We start from the raw sequence: 24,986 nt of genomic DNA, 5'->3' as shown, positions 1-24,986 counted from the left end.
AAACAAACATGCAAAAGAATAAGAAATCAGGAAGGGGGCAAATAGTTTTTCACACCACTATATATATATATATATATATATATATATATATATATATATATATATATATATATATATATATATATATATATATATAAAAATACACTGATCTACCTAATATTGAATTGATCTGGAGGATTTGAAGGCCAAGTCAACACCTTGAACTCACTGTCATGTTCCTTAAACCATTCCTGAACAATTTTTGCAGTGTGGCCGGGTGCTTTATCCTGATAATCAGCAAATATCATTCCCATAAAGGGGTGTATGTGGTCTACAACAATCTTTAGGTAGGTGGAATGTGTCAAAGTAACATCCACATGAATGCCAGTGCCCAAGGTTTCCGAGCAACACACTTCCTCCACCAGCCTGCCCACTTCCCATAGAGCATCCTGTTCCCAATTCTGATGTACATGCATCTGGCCATCCCAATTATCTAAAAGAAAATGTGATTTATCAGACCAGGCCACCCTCTTCCACTGTTCCATTTCAGCTGTCACAATCTGGCTCTTGTCACTTATACTTGCCCACTTTCCCTGCCTCTAACACATCACCTTCAAGAACAGACAGACAGGCAAGCTGACTCATTCACTCCCTCACCAAAAATATTTACCATTTAGATAAAAAGCTGAAATCTGGTGCGTGGGAAAACATCCTGGTCAGTAGGTATCCACTATCAATAGTTAGGAGTAAACTTCTCCCACAATACAAAATCTAAATATCCCAAAATCTATGACTATTCTGACTGAAATTTGGTAATATTATGTTAAAAAAAAAAAAAAAAAAAAAAGACAATTAGCCAGCCTGCTTTGTTTATTTGTTAATATTTATTAATATCTTGCTAATGTAAATTATTTACGCTTCACTGACAGCATGGTTTATGCAAATGAAGAACAGAGCAGAAGCAACTGACTGACCGACTGAACAGCAGCACCACTAACCAATAGGGTGGACAGACAAGTCAAAAAGGGGTGGTGCCCTGGACAAGAAAAAAGAGACATCACATTTGTTGTGAACAGTGAGGTGGAAATTGAAGGAAAAAGTATGGTGAAACTCAAGAAAGATGCAAAGATCAATGCTTACTTAACAAGCATACTAAAAATCTCCCGTGAGGGAGAGAAAAGTAGAGGTGGAAAGGGCTTCCTCTAATCTAAGAGAAACCTTGACCAATGCAGTGGCATCAGGCAGGGGTTTCAAAGGCTTAAACCTCTGATCTTTTTCTCAATTATGTATGTTGCCGGTAACAATCAATGGTTGTAAGCCCCAATCTGTTTATCCATCATATATAACATAGCCCCTATCACGAATGTATGTGAAAGCCCAAAAAGACCCCTATGTAGAACCAGATGCAATAATCAGAGTGGGCCTAAAGCCTGATATCAGCAAATCCTAGAAATGCCCCAGAAATGATGTTGTCAATTTAAAGTTAACAGGTCCCCACGAGCTACTCCATTGTAATATAAATTTGCATCTATGGACTTTAAAAAGAAAAACCACCCACCACACCCTCTGAAATAGTTTATATTTACATATGAGCCTGCATAATTTAAACCGGGATGCCTCATCCTTCAACTCTAAAAAAAATGTGTTTTTGCATCTGCAGACTTTAAAATGGACCACATACAAATGACAGAAAAGAGGAAAAGAGAAAATTGAGTGAATGACTTAAACAAATGAAAATCATAATTTATACATTGCTATTGATCCTATCATTCAAGTCTTTGTAACAGCATAAGATTTCAGATTCTAGGGTTTCTTGGAAATCTGATTGAAACTATAATTTTTACAGGATATCCTATTATTAGAAATTATATTTATACCTAGAATTCCCATTATTCTCATTGATTATATGATTCAAATCTTAAACAATACACTTTCTTGTAAAATTGTGCTTTGCAATGACCATTATGAAATCTAGGGGGTCACTGGGCCAGATCAACCCAGACACAATGGCACCAAAGCAGTAAAATTTAAAATTAATTAAAACAAGAACCTTAATGGGTTCCTTCTTCCAGTACAGAATACAGATCAATATACGTGTTGTTGTCCTTCTACGCCTAAGCAAGCCATGTCGACCTCCTCCCTACTCTAACTCTCCTATTGAGGCGAGGCAGTTTCTTTTGTGTTAGACCTGGGAGTACTTTTGGTGCCACAGAGTTACACGGTGGAAGAACTTCTGCCTCATGTGGAAGCTCCATGAAACAGGTAGATCTTCTCCTGGCAGCACCTCTGCAAAATCCAAGGACCCCAACAGAGCTGTCCACCCAAACTATGATTCCCATGCAACCCTGAAGTTGTCCAAATTGGAACTATGCAAGAGGAGCACTGGTACCTATCTTACTAAGAGAAGAACTGTCTTGGATAGGGATTCTTCCCCGATCCATCCATTGTTTCTTAATTTCAAATTGAAAAAGGAACCATCACGGCTGGATTGTGCCTCAATCCCAGTCGGGATACCAGTCCATACACTATGACATTCACACCATCAACAAAAGCCAAGTGGCTTGGGAAAAGCAGGAACTGATCAGGAATGTTTTACTAATGAACAACTGTGCATGTCCAGTGACCTAATTTATATTATTAATTATTTATTATTTGAATGACAAATTTTTTCAAGATGACTTACAAGATCTATGATACAATTAGTTACATTCAGTTGGTTTTTCTAATTGGAACATAGGCAGATGAAGTGACTTGCTTATGGTCACACAGTGTCATTACCAGGATCTGAATCTGCAACATCAGTGCTTGAAGTCCTAGGTCCAAAGCCTTAATCACCATATTACAATGCCTGCAAATAATATTAGCCCTTTATGAAAAAAAACTATAAATATTGTATAAAGAAAAGTACTTCGTTACATAGTACTCTTGATACACTTGAACAACCGACAGCACTATAACAGAGGCCCATTATCTTATAAAATTTTCTGGGAAAAGCTGGGTAACACAGCAAGTATATATCTCATTACTATAGTTTAACATCACTTTGTGAAAGATAATGAAAGTACTTTATACCAGTAATCTCATATGGCATAGAAAATGTAGAAAGCCACATTTTCTTATAATATCTGGAGAACAAATGGGGTTGAATAAATATACTGTAGGCTTTAATCATATAGACATTCTAAATTCTAAATGTCTTTAGGTCTATGCTTATGGAAAACCTAGTCAATCCTAACCATATATTGTATACTTTTCTTCATTACATATATTTTTTTTTTAATCAATTCGAGTGATTTTTAGCAACACCATCATAATGAAATGCCCATCAGTGCAACGATGCAGTTTGCTTATAAAAGCAACAATTTTTTGGCATTATACTGATACCTAGTTGAATCCAAAATGCCATAAGTCCAACTTTAACCAACAGCTGCAAAACATAACCAAAACATGAGCATTACTCAACAATATTTCTAGGTTGATACAGTATAAGGTTTTAATGTGCATTTCTATCTCAACGTCAAATGTACAGAAGTTATGAGTGGCCAAAGATCCAATCTTGTACTCATTTGACAAACTGGGTTTTTTTTTTTTAAAAAAATGTATTACCTAATTTGTGAAACTCAATAACATTCATCTTTTTTGACTTATCAGTTCTTAGTCTATCTTTTGGTTGATTGTTGGCCAAAGGTTCTCATGTTTTTTCCTAATTTTTAATACAATACTACCCCTGATTAACAAAAACCCTGAGAATAATATTCTGGAATTGGTTCCTAGTGCAATAGACGTATGCAATATAAAATAAGTAGTGCCACTGAATGATTATCTCCCATGCACTAGGGATAGACGTTTGAAGCATGTAGCAGAGCATTCCCGTCCATGGAAATGAATAAGAAATCTTCTAAGAACAATTTAGACATTTAAAAAGAATGATACATACATTTAACTAAACCTATAAAAAAACTAATTGCCCCCTTTCTTAATTTACAGTACTTGATTGTAAATTTTTCACGCTGAATGTTTTCAGGTCTCCCAACATACAAAATAACAAAAGATAAAGGACACCATATTGAGCAAATAACACTTTAATTATAAAATTTAATCACTGAACTATACAGAGAACCAGAGACACATGGAATCAATTAGCAAGTAGACTGGTGGAGAGAAGGTCTTTAGGTGCCTTCAAAACTCATCTTCAAGTTGTTTTGGAGATTGTGTATAGTACTGGAAAGTTATGTTGAGCTGAACAGTGTGTTCTCTTCATAATTTTAGTAATGTTCCTAGTGTTCATAGGCTTAGAAAAGTTGCTTTCCATGGAATTTGTTGTGTTGCTTACTTTTTTGCATCTAAATTGCCTTTTGTCCAGTTTTAATGCGGCATATGCTAACACTAGTATTACTGTGGGTTGTAATTATTACTAGCATTTTAATTTCTTTTATACCATATGTATTATGAATATTTTGTGTGCATGTTTAATTAGTTAAAAGAGTATGTATTTTAAGGGTATTGTATTTATTCCAGTATTTATTTTTTATAATCATCTGAACAATATGTTTACAATATTAAATCAGAATAAAAACATTTATCACCACAATTATATTGAAAATTTATATTTTTATATATATTATTTCTGCAATGATGTGAGCAAGAGTTCACTCTTCTAACTACAATATATAACAAAACATAAAACAAAAGAGTAAAACATAAACAGTGTGGAAAAAACACTTTTCTGCAGTAAAACATAACCAACTTAATTATGTTACTTAAATTGCTCTAACAGTGGCCCAAAAAAGAAAAGTAGCTTTAAAAAAAAAACTCTGAAATTGCTTCACCAGAATTACCAGGGATGAGTTTAGAATTGCAATGCAAAAATGTAAGCCTGACCACATCTTCTTGGTTAAGGCTGGCTCTCTTTTTGGAAGTTATGTTGCCTAAAACTGAAAAGAGATGGTTAGATGGTGTTGAGGTAACAATGATCTATAGGCAGGTCTTTACAAGGCTGGCCAGAGTGGGGTATCTAGCCTGATTAGTCTTCCCCCAATGTAATGGATTTTCTTCTTTGGCAACTCTTTTCTCTCCAAAGTAGGCCAGGATCTCATTCTTTAAAACCTTCCCATAGATTTCTTCAGCTTCCAAATCTCTTGTCTTCTTCAATGCTGTTTCCCGAGCCAAGGAGTAAGTCAAGAAAAGTGACAGTGATGGCAGTTGTAGGTCCAGCAGCTGTATTACAGGTAAAGGTACTGGCAGCACAGATATTGACTGACACTGTTGGTGATCCCATTTTTCTTTTCACTTCAAATGCCTCCTGTGTTGGCACTTTAGCTTGCAGATGGAACAATTGCTCAGGTGTCGGACACATCACTTGTAGCAGGGCTACATAGTAATAGTGTTATCAATGTTAGTACTAAGTGCCATTTTGTTTCTATCATCCCGTTTGCTGTTTATGAGTGCGTCAGTAAACGTCGTCCCCATAAATACAGGGGGGGTGGATGATGGAAAGAGACCACAGCCCCAAGATGGAAAGCACCTGTTTTCAATCACAATCAAGTACAACCAGCTCATCACTATATAAGCAATCAGGAGGGAACAGAGAGAGGAGAGGAGAAAGATGGAGATTACACTTTGCAAGTACAAACCAAGTGTACCTGCTGTTTACCACATCGCGCTTTGGACCCAGTTTGTTTTCATTCTGCAGGACTTACTTCAATTCCCTTATCACCAGAGACCCCGGGGTCGGATTACATCATCCACCACACACTGAGGATTCACAGTGAGGTTGTTCCATTTGTTCCGGGAAATACAAACAAATCACATATCTGTTGACCAGTCATCCGCATTTAGGACAGTTATATACTCGGACTCAAGTTCACAATCATTCATTCCGTATTCATTCATTGTTGTTATTCGTTATATGTTACAGGGACAAGGAAGGGTTTTGTTATTGTATATATGGTGTTGTTAGATTGGTGGAGGGATATACATATTTATATATACACTTATTTTCGTGTGTGAAATTTGTATTTTTTGTTATTATTTCATTTAATATAATGAATTACTTAATTTTACATATCTGCTTTTGTGTGCCTATATTTAATCCGTCGATTGTGGGGAAAATTGTATTTGTTAGAGGTATGGTTTGATATAGAAGATTTAATCTCAGTAATTTACCCAGGCCACAGGTCTTGGAGATGTAGCTGCCGGCTGGGTAAAGGGTCTGCCATTACACAGTTGTCTAAATAATGGGTCCAGTGCAGTAGCAAGGACTACTATGTCTGGTGCTAGTCTAAAAATATGGCCTTCTTCCTCCATTGTTGCTGCAGCTGCTCCATTGTAGTGACTTGGAAAGCCTGCACTGCACTTGACTCAAACACAAATCCATTATGGATTTCACGAGCTCCGATACAAGTTGGGGTATTAAAGAAAATTGCATGGTATTTCTTGCCACTTATAAAAACAGTGGCACATTCAACTGATTTTTAAGAGCAGTGAAAAGCTCTTCAAGCAGGCTCCATTGCTTAGCTTGTACTTCTTTCTCTGTGTAACAGTAAGGTGATACAGTGTTGCAGTTATGGGTCACCTTTGCTCAACCACTCTACTAATGAAGTACAGTAGAATGTTCTGTTCCATCATGTTATTGCAACCTGTACAAGTTTGTGCTCAAGTGTTCCCATCTGTAGCTGTTTTGCTTTTAGCTTGGTGGAGGGCTTACTCACTATTCTTAAAATGTTCCACAAGGCAGCGTGCTGCTTTAAAAAAGGACTCTATGTTTTAGTTCAAAATTAATTACCGTCTGTAAAGTGTCGCCAGTGCAGCATATAGAGAACCATCCATGCCTATCTTCCAAGATGTTTGCAGCAGCAACAATATTGGCACCAGCATCATGCACAACAACAAGTTTGCTGGAAGGAATTTCAAACCTGCATACAATCTCCTTCATCCAGTCAACGATGTTGGATGCTTTATGTCTTTGCTCCAGCATGGTGGTAAGGCAGATTGACTTCATGTTCCAGTGTTATCCAATAAAATGGCATGATACACCAAGATAGGCTACAGTTGCCAGATTTGTCCATATATTGATGGTGATTGCAGGTTTCCTGTTGGTAGCTTCAATTCAAGTCATCACTTGCTGAAATATTTTCTTTTATCTCCTCTCCATCAGTTTATTAATATGTATAATTTAAGGGACAGTAAGACCTAGATTGAGTATGCAAATCATTCCTTTAAAATTTTCCATTTTTGACTGCACAAACTCATCTTTTCTCTGGGTCTGGAGGATTTTTTGCTAAGAATCTGTACACATCTGGCTATCACTGTGTGCTTTTATTATTGGATTGTCTAGGTGCAAGGAATCATACTTCAGACAAACGGTCTTTCAATGAGTGAATGTTTTCTTGTCTAGTGCAGCACAGTGGAAGCGTACAGGGCAGCACAGTTAAACAATTCTGGTGGCAGGGTAGTCATTGATGAGAGGGTCCACAAGAAAGGACTGAAGTTGAAATTTACATCAGGTGGATGTTAGTGTTCCCTTGCATGAAAACATTGTGTGGCTTCAACAGTTCATCAGTAACACTGTGTTGAGTATATATGCACAGAAAGATATTATATACTACACACATTTGACTAACTGATGCTAAATAAGGACTATGCATCTGTTCTGACTTACCTACAAATTCAACTTAATGACAGACATAGAAATGGATCTCGTTCATACCTGGGCACTGCCTGCATTTGAAACTGACCGATTTCAAATAATACATCTACACCATAACTACCAATTCAACAATAGCCCTAAAGTTGTGTTTAAGGTCACTTTCACACTCGCAAAGCGTAATAATTAAACCAAGTTAATGTCAGTAGCGCAAAGACTACAACCTGTTTCAAATTATCCATTATTTCTATTCCATGGTTTATAACAAATTTACATAATAAGTGCATGCACTCATATGGCAAAATCACTTAAAGTCTGAAAGCAAACATGTGCAGCACTGGTGGAGCAGAAGACAGCTTAGTTTACCAGAGACTGCTCCCAAGTTTAAGTGTGAAGGCACTCTAATAAACAGTGGGATATTAGCTTACCGTGTTGAAGGCACACCTTCACTCCCTCCCATGTGCTTTCTCTTCAGGTGCCATGCCAATTCTGCATTGCATATTTTACAACCATTTTTAGAAGATCTGAACACAAAGTGCTCCCATACTTTAGACATTTTAAGTCACAATTTTGGACTTTTGTTCCCCTCCATCTCTGCCATACTGAAATGCACTGCTGCCAAATGTGATGATGTAATGTAAAGCATGTGATGTTACCAATCTAACTATTCAACAATGAAAATTGTTGGCAACAAATTTGATAATTTAATTTGTTGATTGGTTGTTGCTGCTCTAATGGAGTCAAGTAATCTAGCATTTTAAAAGGTCCTCTATGTAATGCTGTTTGCAATGACCTTCAATTTCTTCCTGTAACCATCATTCTTCTGGTTTCTTTTAAAAACTATACATACTATTGGACAAAATTGTTGTGACAGATTGTCCTATTTTAAGTAATGTGCCAAGTCAGTGCTTTAAAGTAATATGCGTGTATTAAGAAGGGAAGGTAGGAAGAAATCAATGCTGATTGAAAGAGCACTGATCAAATAGAAAGTTGCCTTTATAACCATACTACTGTGATTGGAAGCAGTTTAACGCTCAAAGAGAAGGATATTCCAGCACAACAAATTCTGCTGATGAACGTTTTAACTCACTATTTATGAAACAATACTAAATCACCTGCACACGAAGAAACAAAATTGGACAATTCATATTATTGACATAAGCTGGTCCATATCTCATCTTTTGGCTAAAAATTGTACATTTCTGGATTTAGAGTGCCTCCCATCCAATAACATCAATAGCACTATAGAGAGATGGTGGAGGGCAATTAGTTATAAACAGCTACTGAAAACCTGACAACCATCAGATTGAAAATAAACAACCCTAAGTAGAAAAGGTAGATAGCACTGTTTTCCTAACAAAGGAGTAAACAGATGAAACTACTACACAATTATTAATTTTTTTTTTTACTGAAGCTGTTTTACCATTTGCTGTGTTAAGTCAGTTTAGAAATTACTGGAAAAAAGCAGACCCCTCTCATTGAGCTGTACTATAATTAGGTAAATAAGAAGGCCAACCCCCATTGAATCTAAGAGATCTCTCAATTTAGATACACTTTTGAACAATCTAGACAAGAACAGGCCAATCAAAGCTCAATAAAGCTCATCACTCCTATCCACTTAACTCTTCCAAAATAACATCAAGTTAATTTTGAAACTCCCTAAAGTCCTACTGTCTAAAACTAGTTGGTAACTTATTCCAATGCTCTAGCTGTTTGTGTAAAATTTACTCGTAAAAGTTTCCAACTGTGACCCTGTGCTCTTGGTGAGCTGATTTTAAATAGCTTCAATTCACTGTACTAATTCCTTTCATTATTTAAAACACTTCAATCATATCACCTATTAAACCTCCTTTTGCTTAAATTGAAAATGCTCAGCTCCTTTAATCTTTTAATCATAAGTCATACCCTATAGCCCTGGAATCAGCCTTACTGCTCTTCTCGGGCCTTTTTCTAGGACTACTATGTCCTTTTTGTAGCCCAGACTCAGTACTCCAGCTGAGGTTTAACCAGTGTGTTACAAATCTTCAACATAAATTCCTTTGATATGTAATGTACAGTATATATCGTGGTATAAAACCTTACATTTTGCTAGCCTTCTTAATAGCTTCTGAATGATGTCCAGGACAACTCCTAAATTGTTCTCATAAGGTATACTTTAAATTTTCAGACCTCCCATTCGGCATTCAAAACAAACATTTTTACTTCCTATCTGAAACACTTCATATTTACTTACATTAAATTTCATCTGAAACAAATCTGCCCAAGCCTTTGTATGCTGGTCAAGTCCCTCTGTAATGATTCAGTGGATTCTAGATTATATATCAATTCACCTAGCTTGGTATCATCTGCAATTAAACCAGCTTGCTATTTATATTCCTATCCAAATCATATATCTTATACATATGTTTTAAAAATAGCAACTGTCCAAGGGCAGGCCCCTATGGAACACCACTGTTAACAGCAGCCAATTCTGATAAGGTTCATATGACCATAACCCTCTGCTTTCCGAGTCTGAGCCAATTTTGCACCAATTTACACACTACATCACTCCCACTTCTTTTAATGTGATGCCCAACCTCTCATGTGGCACTTTATTAAATGCTTTTTGACATCAAGATAAATAATATCATACGCACCACTCTAATTGTATCTATGCTTTCTCATAGAATTCCAGCATGTTAGCAAAACATGACCTCCCTCTTCTGAACCAATGTTGACCTTTAGACTGAAAGTTGGCATTACCAAGAACATAAATCGACAAAGGTATAAGAGAGAAATGGTGGTACCATAAAAATTACAAAAAATTACTATTTTCGCTGATGTTATTGAAGGAGACATTTGGGGAAACTTCATACAATACATATATTCGATTTTTGATGTATTTCAATGCTTCTTAACAACAAAGTTAACCAAATGGAATAATAAAATTAATCTGAACTTAAACAATATGCAACTGTAATATTTATTACAAGCATGGCAGTATGACCATAGAAGGAACTACTGTCAAAAATGATCAGATGCTTTAAAAATGACACACAAAATGCTATCAAGGCTTAACATTTTCTGGCAACATGCCAGACTTCTAGACAAGACTGATTTATACACAAAAATTTCACCGCTCACTTTATTAAAGCGACAACAGCCAACAATACTTTTTTTTTTTTTTTTTTTTGGGAACTATAGGGCAATAGTATTTTATAATTACCAATGCTATTAAGCATTGCACTTCAGCGTGTTAACTTATAACATCCAATCGAAAGTTTCAGGTTCAACAATTTTTCTTACTTTAATCCTTGTTTTATGTATAAAAAAAGTAAATACCTGAAGTTAACTTTTCTTGCTTAAATTTTGAATGCCCAAGCGAAACAGGTCTCACGAGTCCCCCACCCTTTTGCCTTTCTTTAAAAAGCTTGCCAAAGTATGCAATTCAAGCTATTCCACTTATTACTGACTTGTCTTAATCGCTTACGGCGATGTAACAAGTATGATCAAAGTAATACAAAGGATTAAAACCACAGCACTGGGTTTGTTCCCAAGTAAAGCTGAATAGAAGTTATTTATAAAATGTAAAAGTCTAAATATGTGAAAAAAGGTCAAAGGAAATTTCACAAGGTACAAACATGATTTTTTCCATTAGTGTTACTACCCATTATGACTATGTTTGTGCACGTTTGAAAGCAAGCTGTACACACAAACAACTTTAGATATCTACAGATTTATGAAAATCAGTACTTTCCATTCTTAATATAAAGAAAAAAAATCTAGTTTGTTTGTGCAGGCCTTATGTTTTAGATAATGTATATAAATAAGGAAAACTCCACCAGTTCCCAAAAATCAGGCAATGGGTTTAGGTTAAGGTAACTACAGTAATATACACTGAAAATGAGATGCTGTATTTGAGCACAGTGCACTAGGGTGAGAATAGGGGACTCTTCAAAGAGCATAGCTTCACCTAAAGAAATTTGTATCCTGTATTATATTGCATCATTTACTTTAATACAGGCTGCCCTAGCCCACTATTTATTTACATGTACTGTTCCTATTTTTTGTTATGCACTAAAACTACAGAAGGCTGAAATAAAAAGGAAGCACAGCAGTGTCTTTACATACAGTGTATTCGGAAAGTATTCACAGCGAATCACTTTTTCCACATTTTGTTATGTTACAGTCTTATTCCAAAATGGATTAAATTCATTTTTTCCTCAGAATTTTACACACAACACCCCATAATGACAACGTGAAAAAAGTTTTACTTGAGATTTTTGCAAACTTATTAAAAATAAAAAAAATGAGAAAGCACATTTACATAAGTATTTACAGCCTTTGCCATGAAGCTCAAAATTGAGCTCAGGTGCATCCTGTTTCCCCTGATCATCCTTGAGATGTTTCTGCAGCTTAATTGGTAAATTCAGTTGATTGGACATGATTTGGAAAGGCACACACCTGTCTATATAAGGTCCCACAGTTGACAGTTCATGTCAGAGCACAAACCAAGCGTGAAGTCAAAGGAAATGTCTGTAGACCTCCGAGACAGGATTGTCTCGAGGCACAAATCTGGGGAAGGTTACAGAAAAATTTCTGCTGCTTTGAAGCTCCCAATGAGCACAATGGCCTCCATCATCAGTGGAAGAAGTTCGAAACCACCAGGACTCTTCCTAGAGCTGGCCGTCCATCTAAACTGAGCGATCAGGGGAGAAGGGCATAATTCAGGGAGGTGACCAAGAACCCGATGGTCACTCTGTCAGAACTCCAGAGGTCCTCTGTGGAGAGAGGAGAACTTTCCAGATGCACAACCATCTCTGCAGCAATCCACCAATCAGGCCTGTATGGTAGAGTGGCCAGACGGAAGCCACTCCTTAGTAAAAGGCACATGGCAGCCCGCCTGGAGTTTGCCAAAAGGCACCTGAAGGACTCTCACACCATGAGAAACAAAATTCTCTGGTCTGATGAGACAAAGATTGAACTCTTTGGTGTGAATGCCAGGCGTCACGTTTGAAGGAAACCAGACACCGCTCATCACCAGGCCAATACCATCCCTACAGTGAAGCATGGTGGTGGAAGCATCATGCTGTGGAGATGTTTTTCAGCTGCAGGAACTGGGAGACTAGTCAGGATAACGGGAAAGATGACTGCAGCAATGTACAGAGACATTTTGGATGAAAACCAGCTCCAAAGCGCTCTTGACCTCAGACTGGGGCAACGGTTCATCTTACAGCAGGACAACGACCCTAAGCACACAGCCAAGATATCAAAGGAGTGGCTTCAGGACAACTCTGTGAATGTCCTTGAGTGGCCCAGCCAGAGCCCAGACATGAATCCGATTGAACATATCTGGAGAAATCTTAAAATGGCTGTGCACGGACGCTTCCCATCCAACCTGATGGAGCTTGAGAGGTGCTGCAAAGAGGAATGGGCAAAACTGGCCAAGGATAGGTGTGCCAAGCTTGTGGCATCATATTCAAAAAGACTTGAGGCTGTAATTGCTGCCAAAGGTGCATCGACAAAGTATTGAGCAAAGGCTGTGAATAGTTATGTACATGTGCTTTCTCTGTTTTTTTATTTTTAATAAACTTGCAAAAACCTCAAGTAAACTTTTTTCATGTTGCCATTATGGGGTGTTGTATGTAGAATTCTGAGGAAAAAAATGAATTTAATCCATTTTGGAATAAGGCTGTAACATAACAAAATGTGGAAAAAGTGATGCGCTGTGAATACTTTCTGGATGCACTGTATGGCTAACAGAATCTGTAAACTCTGTAAACTAAAGTCAGAAATTAAACCCAGGACTCAGGAGCCACGAGTCCGCAGCAATAACTTCTGTATAGCCCTGTTCCCCCCCATTTCTTATATGTCAAGAAAATAAAATATACAGTGTTCCCTTATTGGCAGTACTTAAGGAAATCTATAAAAAGTTCTTGTACTTTATCTAGAAACAGGGCTGAAATTATTCCATACATCTTCTGAAACTATTAATCCCTTAACAACTTCTATAGTGAGAACAATGAACACATATTATCAAAATGAAGTTAACTTGTTTAGTTTTTATTGTAGGACTGTTGAGGATTTACTGTTTGATACAAATAATCCAGAATGTGGTAGCAGTATTGCCACACGTGCATTAGTACCACATAAATGGCAGATGTGGAAGAGAGCAACATCAAATAAAAACTCAGACCATGTCTGATGATGGATTCTGTCAAATATAATTTGTTGTATTTCACATTCATGTATGGGGTATGGGTTTCTTTTGTGCCTTTTTCAATATAAAAAAAAAAAAAGCTACACTGAAGTGTGCGTGAAAGAGTTTGCGTCTGTCTGTGTTTGTGTACCTTAAACATTTTTTCCTTTTAATTCTATCTGTATTGCTATTAAAGGTGAAAAAACAAATACAATAAACACAGAGAATGAAGATTTACATATACAAAGTTGCCAACTAAAAGATGCACTTATATGGTGTCATCTTGTCTACTACTTGAGCTTTATGTTGCCAAAGGACACAAACATATCAAACAAAAATTCCAGAAAGAAACAGCAAGACTCATTGGTCTAAACCAGTCAAAATCAAATATATTCAGCCTAAGGTAAATGGAACCCTGAGAACAAGTAATAAACAAGCTGGGTTCAAAACTGTACATAGTTTTGATTTCATACAAATAATACATACAATGCCAGTTTAAGATATAAATGAAAGACAAATTTTGTCTTTTTAATGATCTGTTATTTCTAAAAATCAAATTTAAGGTCTGTAGTAGTAGGGTTTTATACCATGTTAACCATCACGGATGCAATGAGAAGTCAAGCAAAATGACACCTTTTATTGGCTAACTAAAAAGATGACAATATGCAAGCTGTTAAGGCAGCTCAGGACCCTTCTTCAAGCAAAATGTATTCAATTATTTACTTATGTCCAATCTACATGTTCAGTTATTACATGCAAAAATTCAACTAGGTACTACATTTAATTATATTTAGAATATATAAAATCTTAATGTACTGTACAATTAAAATATTTTAATATATTTGGAATAATGTTTTCTCACCTGTTTCCAAGTAGTTTATTTTCTTAAAGTACTGGATTAAAATGTAGCCAGGAATTATGATTGTAGCATAGCCACCAAGATTTAGAAAAAATTTTAAAATCCAGCTATCACTCCAGGATCCCTGCTGCAAGGTTTCCTCTTCTGCAGACTGCACCATTGGAAGGATCATTACAAACAACACAGGCCACAGCCTAAAAAGAAATGGGAATTTACATTTTTAACACAACTTCAGTTTTTAAAACCAATAAACACTGTGCTTCATATTTTGGTTTGTATAAATAAAAACTAAAAAAATGTACATATGAATTAAGAAATGAATAACTGGACATCTATAGGCTAGCTGGGTATGCCCTAAGCCTCTGGGTGGTTCATCATATGGAGGGTGCAGCAATACGCTGTAAAATCAGCATATGCTCCCAACCTCTCTCTCTATCTCCCATATATATATATATATATATATATATATATATATATATATATATATATATATATATATATATATATATATATATATATATATATATATATAATTGGAATAGGCAAGTCACATATTTAATGGATGGGATCAATGGAACAGGAAAGTGTCTCACTGCTCCCAGTAATTCACGTTACAAACATATTGCCAATTCTACTGCCTCTTTCTTTGTGCTGCCACAAACATATTGTTGAGTGAAATGGTGAAGGTAAACTGTTTAGCATCACAAAAAGAATGAATACAACGGGATATGGTAATAATAGTACCTTATAAACCTGTGAAAAGTAATAAAAAAATATCAACATAATGATAAATCCAATCAATTTTTCCTGCTGGTTAATTATTTCAGCTGATGTTCATCAGATATATCCAGGGGTTACAGAAAGAAAAATTCCAGAGACTGAAACTTTAGGTCTGGTTTATTATAAAAACAGCAATGACCAAAACAACATGAAAATTAACTTCTGTATTACATAAAAAATTAACATATTTCAATTGCATATTTCAGGTGTTTCATTTTGATATAACATCATTGGCATATAAATATAACTGGTGTAAAATAAAATAAAGTTGCAAAGTTTTCAGTTTGTAAACAATAAATTTAAAGAGCTTCTGTTCATTGTAAAAGGAATAACAATAAACAAATGAGTGTAACATAATTGAAGAAAACAACTGTAACACTTATTATTGAAAAAAACAAATTCAGTAATGTAAATAGCGGCAAAGTTAAGCAACATTTATTTTGTTTAACAAATTAAGTGCATTGTCTATTATTTTCTCTCTTTTATGACTGTATATATAAAAAACCTCCAGCTGATCTAAACAGTTAATCTTCAAAGCATATTTCAGTCCTCTGACTATTTTCTTACACAAGTGAGTGAGTAGCTGAGTAATTGTGAAACACAGTTCATGTTCAGCAATAACTGGCAATCAATAATTTTTGTTGTTATGTACAGCTTTGCACTGATGCAGGTGCAAATATGGTCATTGACACTACAGGCAATACTGATATAAACTGGAGAGGATAAACAGCTGCCCTGTACAACTGATCAGTGTCATGCTGTAACAGTACCAACTTCCCACTCTAACTGCTTTATTCACTTGCAATTGAGCAGACTGAAAATACAAGCTTCCTAGTGGGATATTTCACATAAATGCTCCCTATAAAGTGGGAACTCTCAGTGAAACAACTGATAGAAAACTGTGGTACCCAAATTCAGAGTTTTGAAATATATATATATATATACATACACACACACACACACACACAGTGGGTACGGAAAGTATTCAGACCCCCTTCAATTTTTCACTCTGTTACATTGCAGCCATTTGCCAAAATCATTTAAATTAATTTTTTCCCTCATTAATGTACACACAGCACCCCATATTGACAGACAAAAAAAAAGAATTTTTGAAATTGTTGCAGATTTATTAAAAAAGAAAACTGAAATATCACATGGTCCTAATTTTTCAGACCCTTTGCTCAGTATTTAGTAGAAGCACCCTTTTCAGCTAATACAGCCATGAGTCTTCTTGGGAAAGATGCAACAAGTTTTTCACACCTGGATTTGGGGATCCTCTGCCATTCCTCCTTGCAGATCCTCTCCAGTTCTGTCAGGTTGGATGGTAAACGTTGGTGGACAGCCATTTTTAGGTCTCTCCAGAGATGCTCGATTGGGTTTAAGTCAGGGCTCTGGCTTGGCCATTCAAGAACAGTCACAGAGTGGTTGTGAAGCCACTCCTTCGTTATTTTAGCTGTGTGCTTAGGGTCATTGTTCAGTGATGAGCAGTGCCTGGTTGTCTCCACACATACCGCTTAGAATTAAGGCCAAAAAGTGAGAATCTTATTTCTCACCATCTCAGAGTCCTTCAGGTGTCTTTTAGCAAACTTCATGTGGGCTGTCATGTGTCTTGCCTCTCCTCAGTGTGTGGAGACAACCAGGCACTGCTCATCACTTGTCCAATACAGTCGACACAGTGAAGCATGGCGGTGGCAGCATCATGCTGTGGGGGTGTTTTTCAGCTGCAGGGACAGGACGACTGGTTGCAATCGAGGGAAAAGATGAATGCGGCCAAGTACAGGGATATCCTGGACAAAAAACTTCTCCAGATTGCTAAGGACCTCAGACTGGGCCGAAGGTTTACCTTCCAACAAGACAATGACCCTAAGCACACAGCTAAAATAACAAAGGAGTGGCTTCACAACCACTCTGTGACTGTTCTTGAATGGCCAAGCCAGAGCCCTGACTTAAACCCAATTGAGCATCTCTGGAGAGCCCTAAAAATGGCTGTCCACCAACGTTTACCATCCAACCTGACAGAACTGGAGAGGATCTGCAAGGAGGAATGGCAGAGGATCCGCAAATCCAGGTGTGAAAAACTTGTTGCATCTTTCCCAAGAAGACTCATGGCTGTATTAGCTCAAAAGGGTGCTTCTACTAAATACTGAGCAAAGGGTCTGAAAACTTAGGACCATGTGATATTTCAGTTTTTCTTTTTTAATAAATCTGCAACAATTTCAAAAATTCTTTTTTTTGTCTGTCAATATGGGGTGCTGTGTGTGCATTAATGAGGGAAAAAATTAATTTAAATGATTTTAGCAAATGGCTGCAATGTAACAAAGAGTGAAAAATTGAAGGGGGTCTGAATACTTTCCGTACCCACTGTGTGTATATATATATAAATATAAATATAAAAATCAGGTAAGTCAGAAATTAAAATTCGACCACAAATCATTCTGGACTTACGAGATACAAGCCTAATGTGTTTAGTTTACTTGTGTAACTTCATGATGTGCACAGCAAACAGCAAACAGCAAAACAGCAATCTTTCACGTCAAATTCTGGTTGGACTGCTGAACGCAACAATACTGGACGGTCACAAACAAGAACTTTGAAATTTCCCCACAGGCATTTTGCCAGAAAACTTTAAGCCCCAAGGAACAAATCTTAAGGAAACAAAGAAGTTAATTTGTACCAGATGCTGATGACCAAGAAGGTAACACCATGTCTAAACATTTTTATTTGTTTACAACTTTCACTGGTGAATTACATAAATACATCAGACACAGAATACATTGAATACAAATCTTATGCCTGAGCTCACACCTCTCTGTTCAAATAGTAAAGTCTGGTATTTTTATACTCAATGTCATTTGTTTACAATCATGGTATATACTGTATTAATTTGGCATATGAGGTTATAGTCAGGGAAGCAGAACAGCATTGACCCTTGGGGTATGGCCATGTGGACGTGTCACTTAAGTCAAAATACCAAGATATTTTACACTATCAAGTACTTTACATTTTCCAATTCTGCACAAATATTGCCTTTCAGCGATGTTAGGTATGAACAGTACGCTGCATTGCGATAATGTGAAAGCAATGTGGAAAAGAGACATATTGTACTTTTTGCTCTTTTCGTTCCAGAACATACCAAACAAAAACACATCCATCCATCCTCTTCCGCTTATCTGAGATCGGGTCGCGGGGGCAGCAGCTTGAGTAGAGATGCCCAGACTTCCCTCTCCTAGGCCACTTCTTCTAGCTCTTTCAGGGGAATCCCGAGGTGTTCCCAGGCCAGCCGGGAGACTTAGTTCCTCCAGCGTGTCCTGGGTCTCCCCCGGTTGGACGTGCCCGGAACACCTCACCAGGGAGGCGTCCAGATCAGATGCCCAAGCCACCTCACCTGACTCCTCTCGATGCGGAGCAGCGGAACTCCCGGATGACTGAGCTTTTCACCCTATCTTTAAGGGAAAGCCCAGACACCCTGCGGAGGAAACTCATTTCAGCCGCTTGTATTCGCAATCTCCTTCTTTCGGTCACTACCCACAGCTCATGACCATAGGTGAGGGTAGGAACGTAGATCGACTGGTAAATTGATAGCTTTGCCTTACGGGCTCAGCTCCTTTTTCACTACGACATACCGATGCAGAGCCCTCATCACTGAGGACACCGCACCGATCCGCCTGTCGATCTCACGCTCCATTCGTCCCTCACTTGTGAACAAAAACACATAACCCCTTTAATTATAAAACAGGTAAAAAAAATACAATTGTCTACTTTATTATGAAAAGCTCTACACCTAGGTTGAGGTCAAGCAGGTATGGCTTCCTCTCTCTTTCACTAACCTACCACCCCCTCTACCCTTAAACATTTGCTGTGGCTCACTTCCAAGTTTGCGACACAGGAAAATCATCATAATGACAAAAAAAAAACCTCCCAAAATTAGACAAGAATTTGCTGATATACATTAACTCAATAAAAATAAAAATCAGCAAAATAACTGCCATTTCTAACAGAAAGAAGTACTGTTTAAGCTCCAAATGCGAAGCATACAACATTAAGAGACTGGTACCACATTACAAATAAAAACTGTACAGTAGAAGTTCTGTGGCTCCAAATATCAAAACGTTGGACATGACACCATTCCGGCTATCAAGTCCTTATACATTAAAAAGCACTATATTTTGGTTGTAAACAGTAAACAGTCAAGCAGCAGACAACAGCAGGCTGGTACTTCCTTAGAATTAAGAAAACTAAAACTGTGCCCAAGCAAACTTGAGTGTCGCTTGGCTTGACACAAATGTGGTCTATGAGATTCATTTCTAGCACTTCTGCCATGGGGGAAAAAAAAATTTTGCAAGTGATTGTAAAAATATAAGAAATGTTGCTCCAAAAATCTAAGAACATGTCTGCCACAAACCATTCCCTACAAACAAAGAAAACTGCATCATGTTCTGACTATGGCAGATTGTAATCTCTGACTGGCAAACATTCACACCAAGGTGTGAAATTAGTCCTTGGATTCATTGAAAAATCATTAGACCACTCAGAACATAAATGTCTTCAACATTCTAAAGAGGATTAGAACAGCTCATCAATTATAAGCCAAGCAGGACATCATTTTCACTGCATATGTAAGTGATTTATGATTTTTCCAGATGAGCAAGAAAAAGCAATGTACCCACAACACAGTGCAAGTTACAACAAATTTTCATTAGGCAGTGAAAACTCATAAGGTTATTACCCCATATAGTGCCATTAAAGGGGAGGGGGGATCATTCTACAACAAAAACTGATTGCGAGAGATAATTGAAATTCTATTTCAGAAAAGTTATTACAGTGGTGCAGTGGGTAGCGCTGCTGCCTCGCAGTAAGGAGACCCAAGTTTGCTTCCCGGGTCCTCCCTGCATGGAGTTTGCATGTTCTCCCCGTGTCTGCATTGGTTTCCTCTGGGTGCTCCGGTTTCCTCCCACAGTGCAAAGACATACAGGTTAGGTGCATTGGCGATCCTAAATTGTCCCTAGTGTGTGTGCCCTGCGGTAGGCTGGCGCCCTCCCTGGGGTTTGTTCCTGCCTTGCTCCCTGTGCTGGCTGGGATTGGCTCCAGCAGACCCCTTGTGACCCTGAGTTAGGATATAGCAGGTTGGAAAATGACCGACTGACTTATAACTATTATATTCAAAAATCCCAAAAATGCAAAGTTTCTTATTTAAATGTGTAGAAGTGACTTAAATGTTATAAAAGTAGATTATACATCTTTGAAACGTCTTGCCAGATGGAAGGGTTATAAAATACTACAAGTTATAAAAATGACCCAACGAAGACAAATTATTCACAAGGGAGGAGAACATGGCTAAAAGTGTAAAAATGTGAATTGCCAACAGTGCAAATGCAATAAAACATTATCATTTAAGATGTCCCTGTTCAGATATCCACCCTTTCTTTTATAGAACATGTTTAAGACAATTTTAGGGTTGCAAGCATTCCTACACTTTTTATATGATACCAGTAACTGCGCACTGCACAATACACTTGATTTGAGCATTCATAGTTTTCAGACTCTTTCTCTGTACAATCATTTGCTCAGAGTTTGATGCTCTTGCTGCTTCCTGAGCAGCTCTTCTTTTCTCCACCTTGACGGTCTGCTTCTTCTCTTTTTTCCCCCCATCTCCATCTTTTCGCGTTAAACTGATTAAATCAGTGTTTGCGTTGCAATTACTTAGCATGTTTTCCTTAATTTTTCACTTAAGCTGGCACTTGAGGAAGATTAAAGATTTAAGAATGATTTAAGATATGAAGAGGTAGGGGAAGTGATGGCGAAGGTGGTAGAGATGAGAACGGCGCCTGTACGCATGTACCACACAGGCTGCCGACAGCTGATTCTATAATAAAATAAAATAACAATAAAAAGAGGAATAACCTTGGCGGTCAATCATCACCCCGAACGCAGGCAGTGGAGGTCACGTAGTAGATGTGTACAAAATTTCAGGTCAATAGTTCAAACGGTTTGCAAGCTACAGTTGATTTAAAATCCTGGACAGACAAACAAAAAGACACTGTGGCATATTATACTGTATAAGAAGATTTTATAATGAACTAACAACATGTAATTTTATACATTACTTTTAATAAACTTTTTAATGTATATATAATTTACCATTTTTAGAATTGGAATTAAGTTTGATCTAATTTCCCTTCAAAACTCTTTTATATACACATATTCAAACATAAATATAGTTCCTAGCAAATAAAGGGTATCCCAAAAAATGTATACACACTTTCAATAATTATAAATACAATGCTTATTAAGACAGCACTGCAACTGGTGCAATTTACTTGAACTTAAGGCAAGAATCTGTCATGCCACACATTCAAGAGGAGTTTTATTTCCAGCAGGACGAAGCACCAAGCACCTCCCTACTACCATCATGATGTGAGGGCCTACCTTAACTAAAGTCTGCCAAACAACTGGATTGAGTGAAGAGGTAGTCCTAATTACATAATTACATAACATTCACTGCCTGAGTCACGATTGGGGTTAACACCAAGGAGGTTAAGGATGTTTTTGTTTTGTTATTTATTTATTTATTTTTGGCTATTACGGGCCAAGTCCACCAGGCTTGTTCTACTAAGACAAACAGAACTTGATTCACAATAAATATGTGCTTATTATTCAGTTGCAAACATGGCAAAGGTATACAAATAAAGCTATATGTCTTGACTGACAAGAAATTCTTGCCTATTTTCAACAAGGGATGAAGCAACGTCCTGAGGCCCACAAAAGTCCAACCTCACCAAATAGTTAACTATATGAATAGCTTAGTATGTGTATGTGTGTATATATATATATAAAAATAAAAAACACTGCAAAGAGGCTTTGCATTTAATAGTGCAAGGGGACCGATGGACTAGCACCCTATCCAAGGATTGTCCCTACCATGTGTTCATTGGCTGCTGGTCCACCATCCAGTCCTGGATAAGCATATTAAGAAAATTAATGGATTATCAGTGGCAAAATATCACAGATGGAGGTACATCAGACTGCAAGTCAATAGACTCCATGTTAAGAGTTCTGTATTCTGTCATTTAAACTGATTACCTTATGAAATCAATACCAATGCCATCTTGCACTATCCTGTATCTTTTTTACATAATGATCATGAAATAATATGCAGAGGAATGATTAACAAAACTACACAAGTGACCTCAAAAACATTTGTTTATTACTATTAAAAGTAGCTCTTATACCATACAATTTTCTAAGCCTCTTTAAATCTGAGCAGGGTTGCCAGGGACTGGAGCCTATCCCAATAAGCATTGGCCACAAGGCAGGATCAATCCTTGGATAGGGTGTCCATCCAAGGGCGAACACACTCACTCACTCACTAGGGCATTTTAGTGTCTCCAATCCAACTAACCTGCATGTCTTTTGACTGTTGGAAGAAACTCACAGACATAGTGAGAGCATGCAAACTCCAAAGCTCTTCTCTTAGTCACACTGTTCAGCCTTTACTACTATCCATTTCTTATGTATTAAGACATGCATTTACTTGGTGGTATTTTATTATTTGGAAGGATAAAATCTTTTGATTTCCTTTGACTTTTCAATTAACATCTTATGTATTCTGTCATTTAAATTGATTACCTTATGAAATCAATACTCAATGCCATCTTGCACTATGCTGCAATGCTCTTTTTTAGTTCATATGGCTACCTACCTACTGCACAAATATTTAATTCAGAGTTTTAAATTATCACACCCATACATAAGATTGGCATTAGTAAATTTCTATTTTTCTTTGTACTATCAAGTTCAACTGTGTTAATCACTCAATAAGAAAAATGAAAGCACATACATACATACATATATATATATATAAAAAATACACATCTAATAAACAGAAGGCTTTCTTTAAACATATTCACACACTCCAAAGACCAGAAATCAAAACATACAGTGCTTTTTACAGTTTAAGCTGTCTCTAATTCAAAGACGTTTTGACAATCTAGCACATTTGGACAGAATCATAAACATGGAGTTTAAAGCTCTCATGTCTATAAACATGCACTTCTGGAAACATATGGCGTTGCACAAGAAAACAAACTATATTAAGCAGTACTGACTCATAACAACAATATTTGGATTTCTACATATTAATTTAGCTAGCTACTAAAGTAAGTGACTTAAGACCTGTGTGCATACTGGGTCCGCGCACAAACTCAACTTTTAAACTGTGCTTTTTGTCCAAAGTGCAGAATAACATATTAGTCATTATAAGGTATTCGTCCACTTCTGTAATTTGGATAGAAGAAATGAACATGCCTAAGCAAGGCGGTTACAAATTGCAGGGCTTTCTGTTCCTCTTCTTTTCTTTTACTGTAGACAAGGGGCATATTCATTCCCCGCTTAATCCAATTCTATAACGGAGGGAAATCGGAGTCCGACCCTCACTACCAGGTACAAAAAGGGAACCATTCCCGGAAGGGGCGCCACATTTACCTTACAATTTTTTCAATGAACAACATATGTTTTTACAAAGTGAAGTATAGTCTCGACTGAGAATTTTCCGTGATTTAAGCAGAAACAATAATAAGGGACTTAGTAAGATTACTTTAATGCGTAAAACATAACTCACGGTAACCAAGCATCCAAAATAAAGTTGAAATATTACTAGGAACATACCTCCACTTCCATAATAATGTGCGTTTCATTCCTGTTTTTATATCTTTGCTGGTCATATCTGTGATTTAGCTTGTTGTCTTGGTGCGGGGAAAGTGAAAATATTGCTAAACATTTACTATTTTAGTTACAGGGAAAAGAAAAGAAAAAAAAAGCTACGTCGCTGTGCAGACCAACATCTCACTTTTCCCGATTCCGCGATTCCATCCTCCTGCTCGCCTTTTTTTTTCACGAACAGGAAATTCAGGTGGCAGTGCCAACAAGTAGCACGCGAAGCGGAGCTTTAGCGGGATGAAAACGAGCGAAACAATTCCACTATCGCCATCTGCTGGTAGGAGGGAGAGAATGTTCTCGCTGAAGCGTTAACGTGCCTTTCCTCTTTCAACTGAATTTGTTCATTGATTTCGTGACAGAGAGAATGACCCAACCTAACCCTCAAAGCGAGGAATTACCATGAAAGGAGCGCCGGAACAGCGCAGAGCAGACAAACCAATACAAGGCCAATTTATAGTGGGAAGTACGGAAAATGCAAACTCCAAATAAATATTGTCCAGGTGAGGATTAGAATACAGGATTCTGGATGTCCGGGTGTCATCTTCTTGTTTTTTTTTCTTCTTTTTTTCACTAACACAAAGTAACAGAATGTTGCATGGCTAACAATTGTTTCCAAAAATGCCTTTATGATTTATAATCTTAACAGGTGGAATTCTGTAGGTAACTGCTACGGAGTGAATACTACTTCAAGTTCTTAAGCAAGTTTACCTTAGTGAAACCTAAGCAAAATATTAATATATATAATATATATTAATATTTTTATTATATCACATACTAGGATAAATAAACCATTGTAAACTCTGTAGCTGTACTGGAGCAAAAACCTGAAA

General features: G+C 37.0%; 1 protein-coding gene across 2 annotated transcripts in view; it reads right to left on the bottom strand.

Annotated features, from left to right (window-relative positions):
- slc35b2 (solute carrier family 35 member B2) overlaps positions 1 to 24,369 on the bottom strand; it is a 35,855-nt gene extending 11,486 nt beyond the window's left edge. Inside the window, exons 1-2 of one of the 2 annotated variants that reach the window (XM_039748465.1) lie at positions 24,106 to 24,369; positions 14,665 to 14,855 (exon numbers count right to left, since the gene is read on the bottom strand). In XM_039748465.1, coding sequence (XP_039604399.1) covers positions 14,665 to 14,855; positions 24,106 to 24,161 — 247 coding nt within the window. In that variant the 5' untranslated portion in view covers positions 24,162 to 24,369. Of the gene's footprint in view, positions 1 to 14,664; positions 14,856 to 24,105 lie in introns of those variants that run through there. The other variant, XM_039748466.1, reaches the window with a different exon arrangement.
- Positions 24,370 to 24,986: the final 617 nt, after the last annotated feature.

This window comes from Polypterus senegalus, chromosome 3 (assembly GCF_016835505.1).
Source record: "Polypterus senegalus isolate Bchr_013 chromosome 3, ASM1683550v1, whole genome shotgun sequence".
Lineage (NCBI taxonomy): Eukaryota > Metazoa > Chordata > Cladistia > Polypteriformes > Polypteridae > Polypterus > Polypterus senegalus.
Note: the sequence above shows the minus strand (reverse complement) of the source record. Positions and strands in the feature narration are given on the sequence as shown.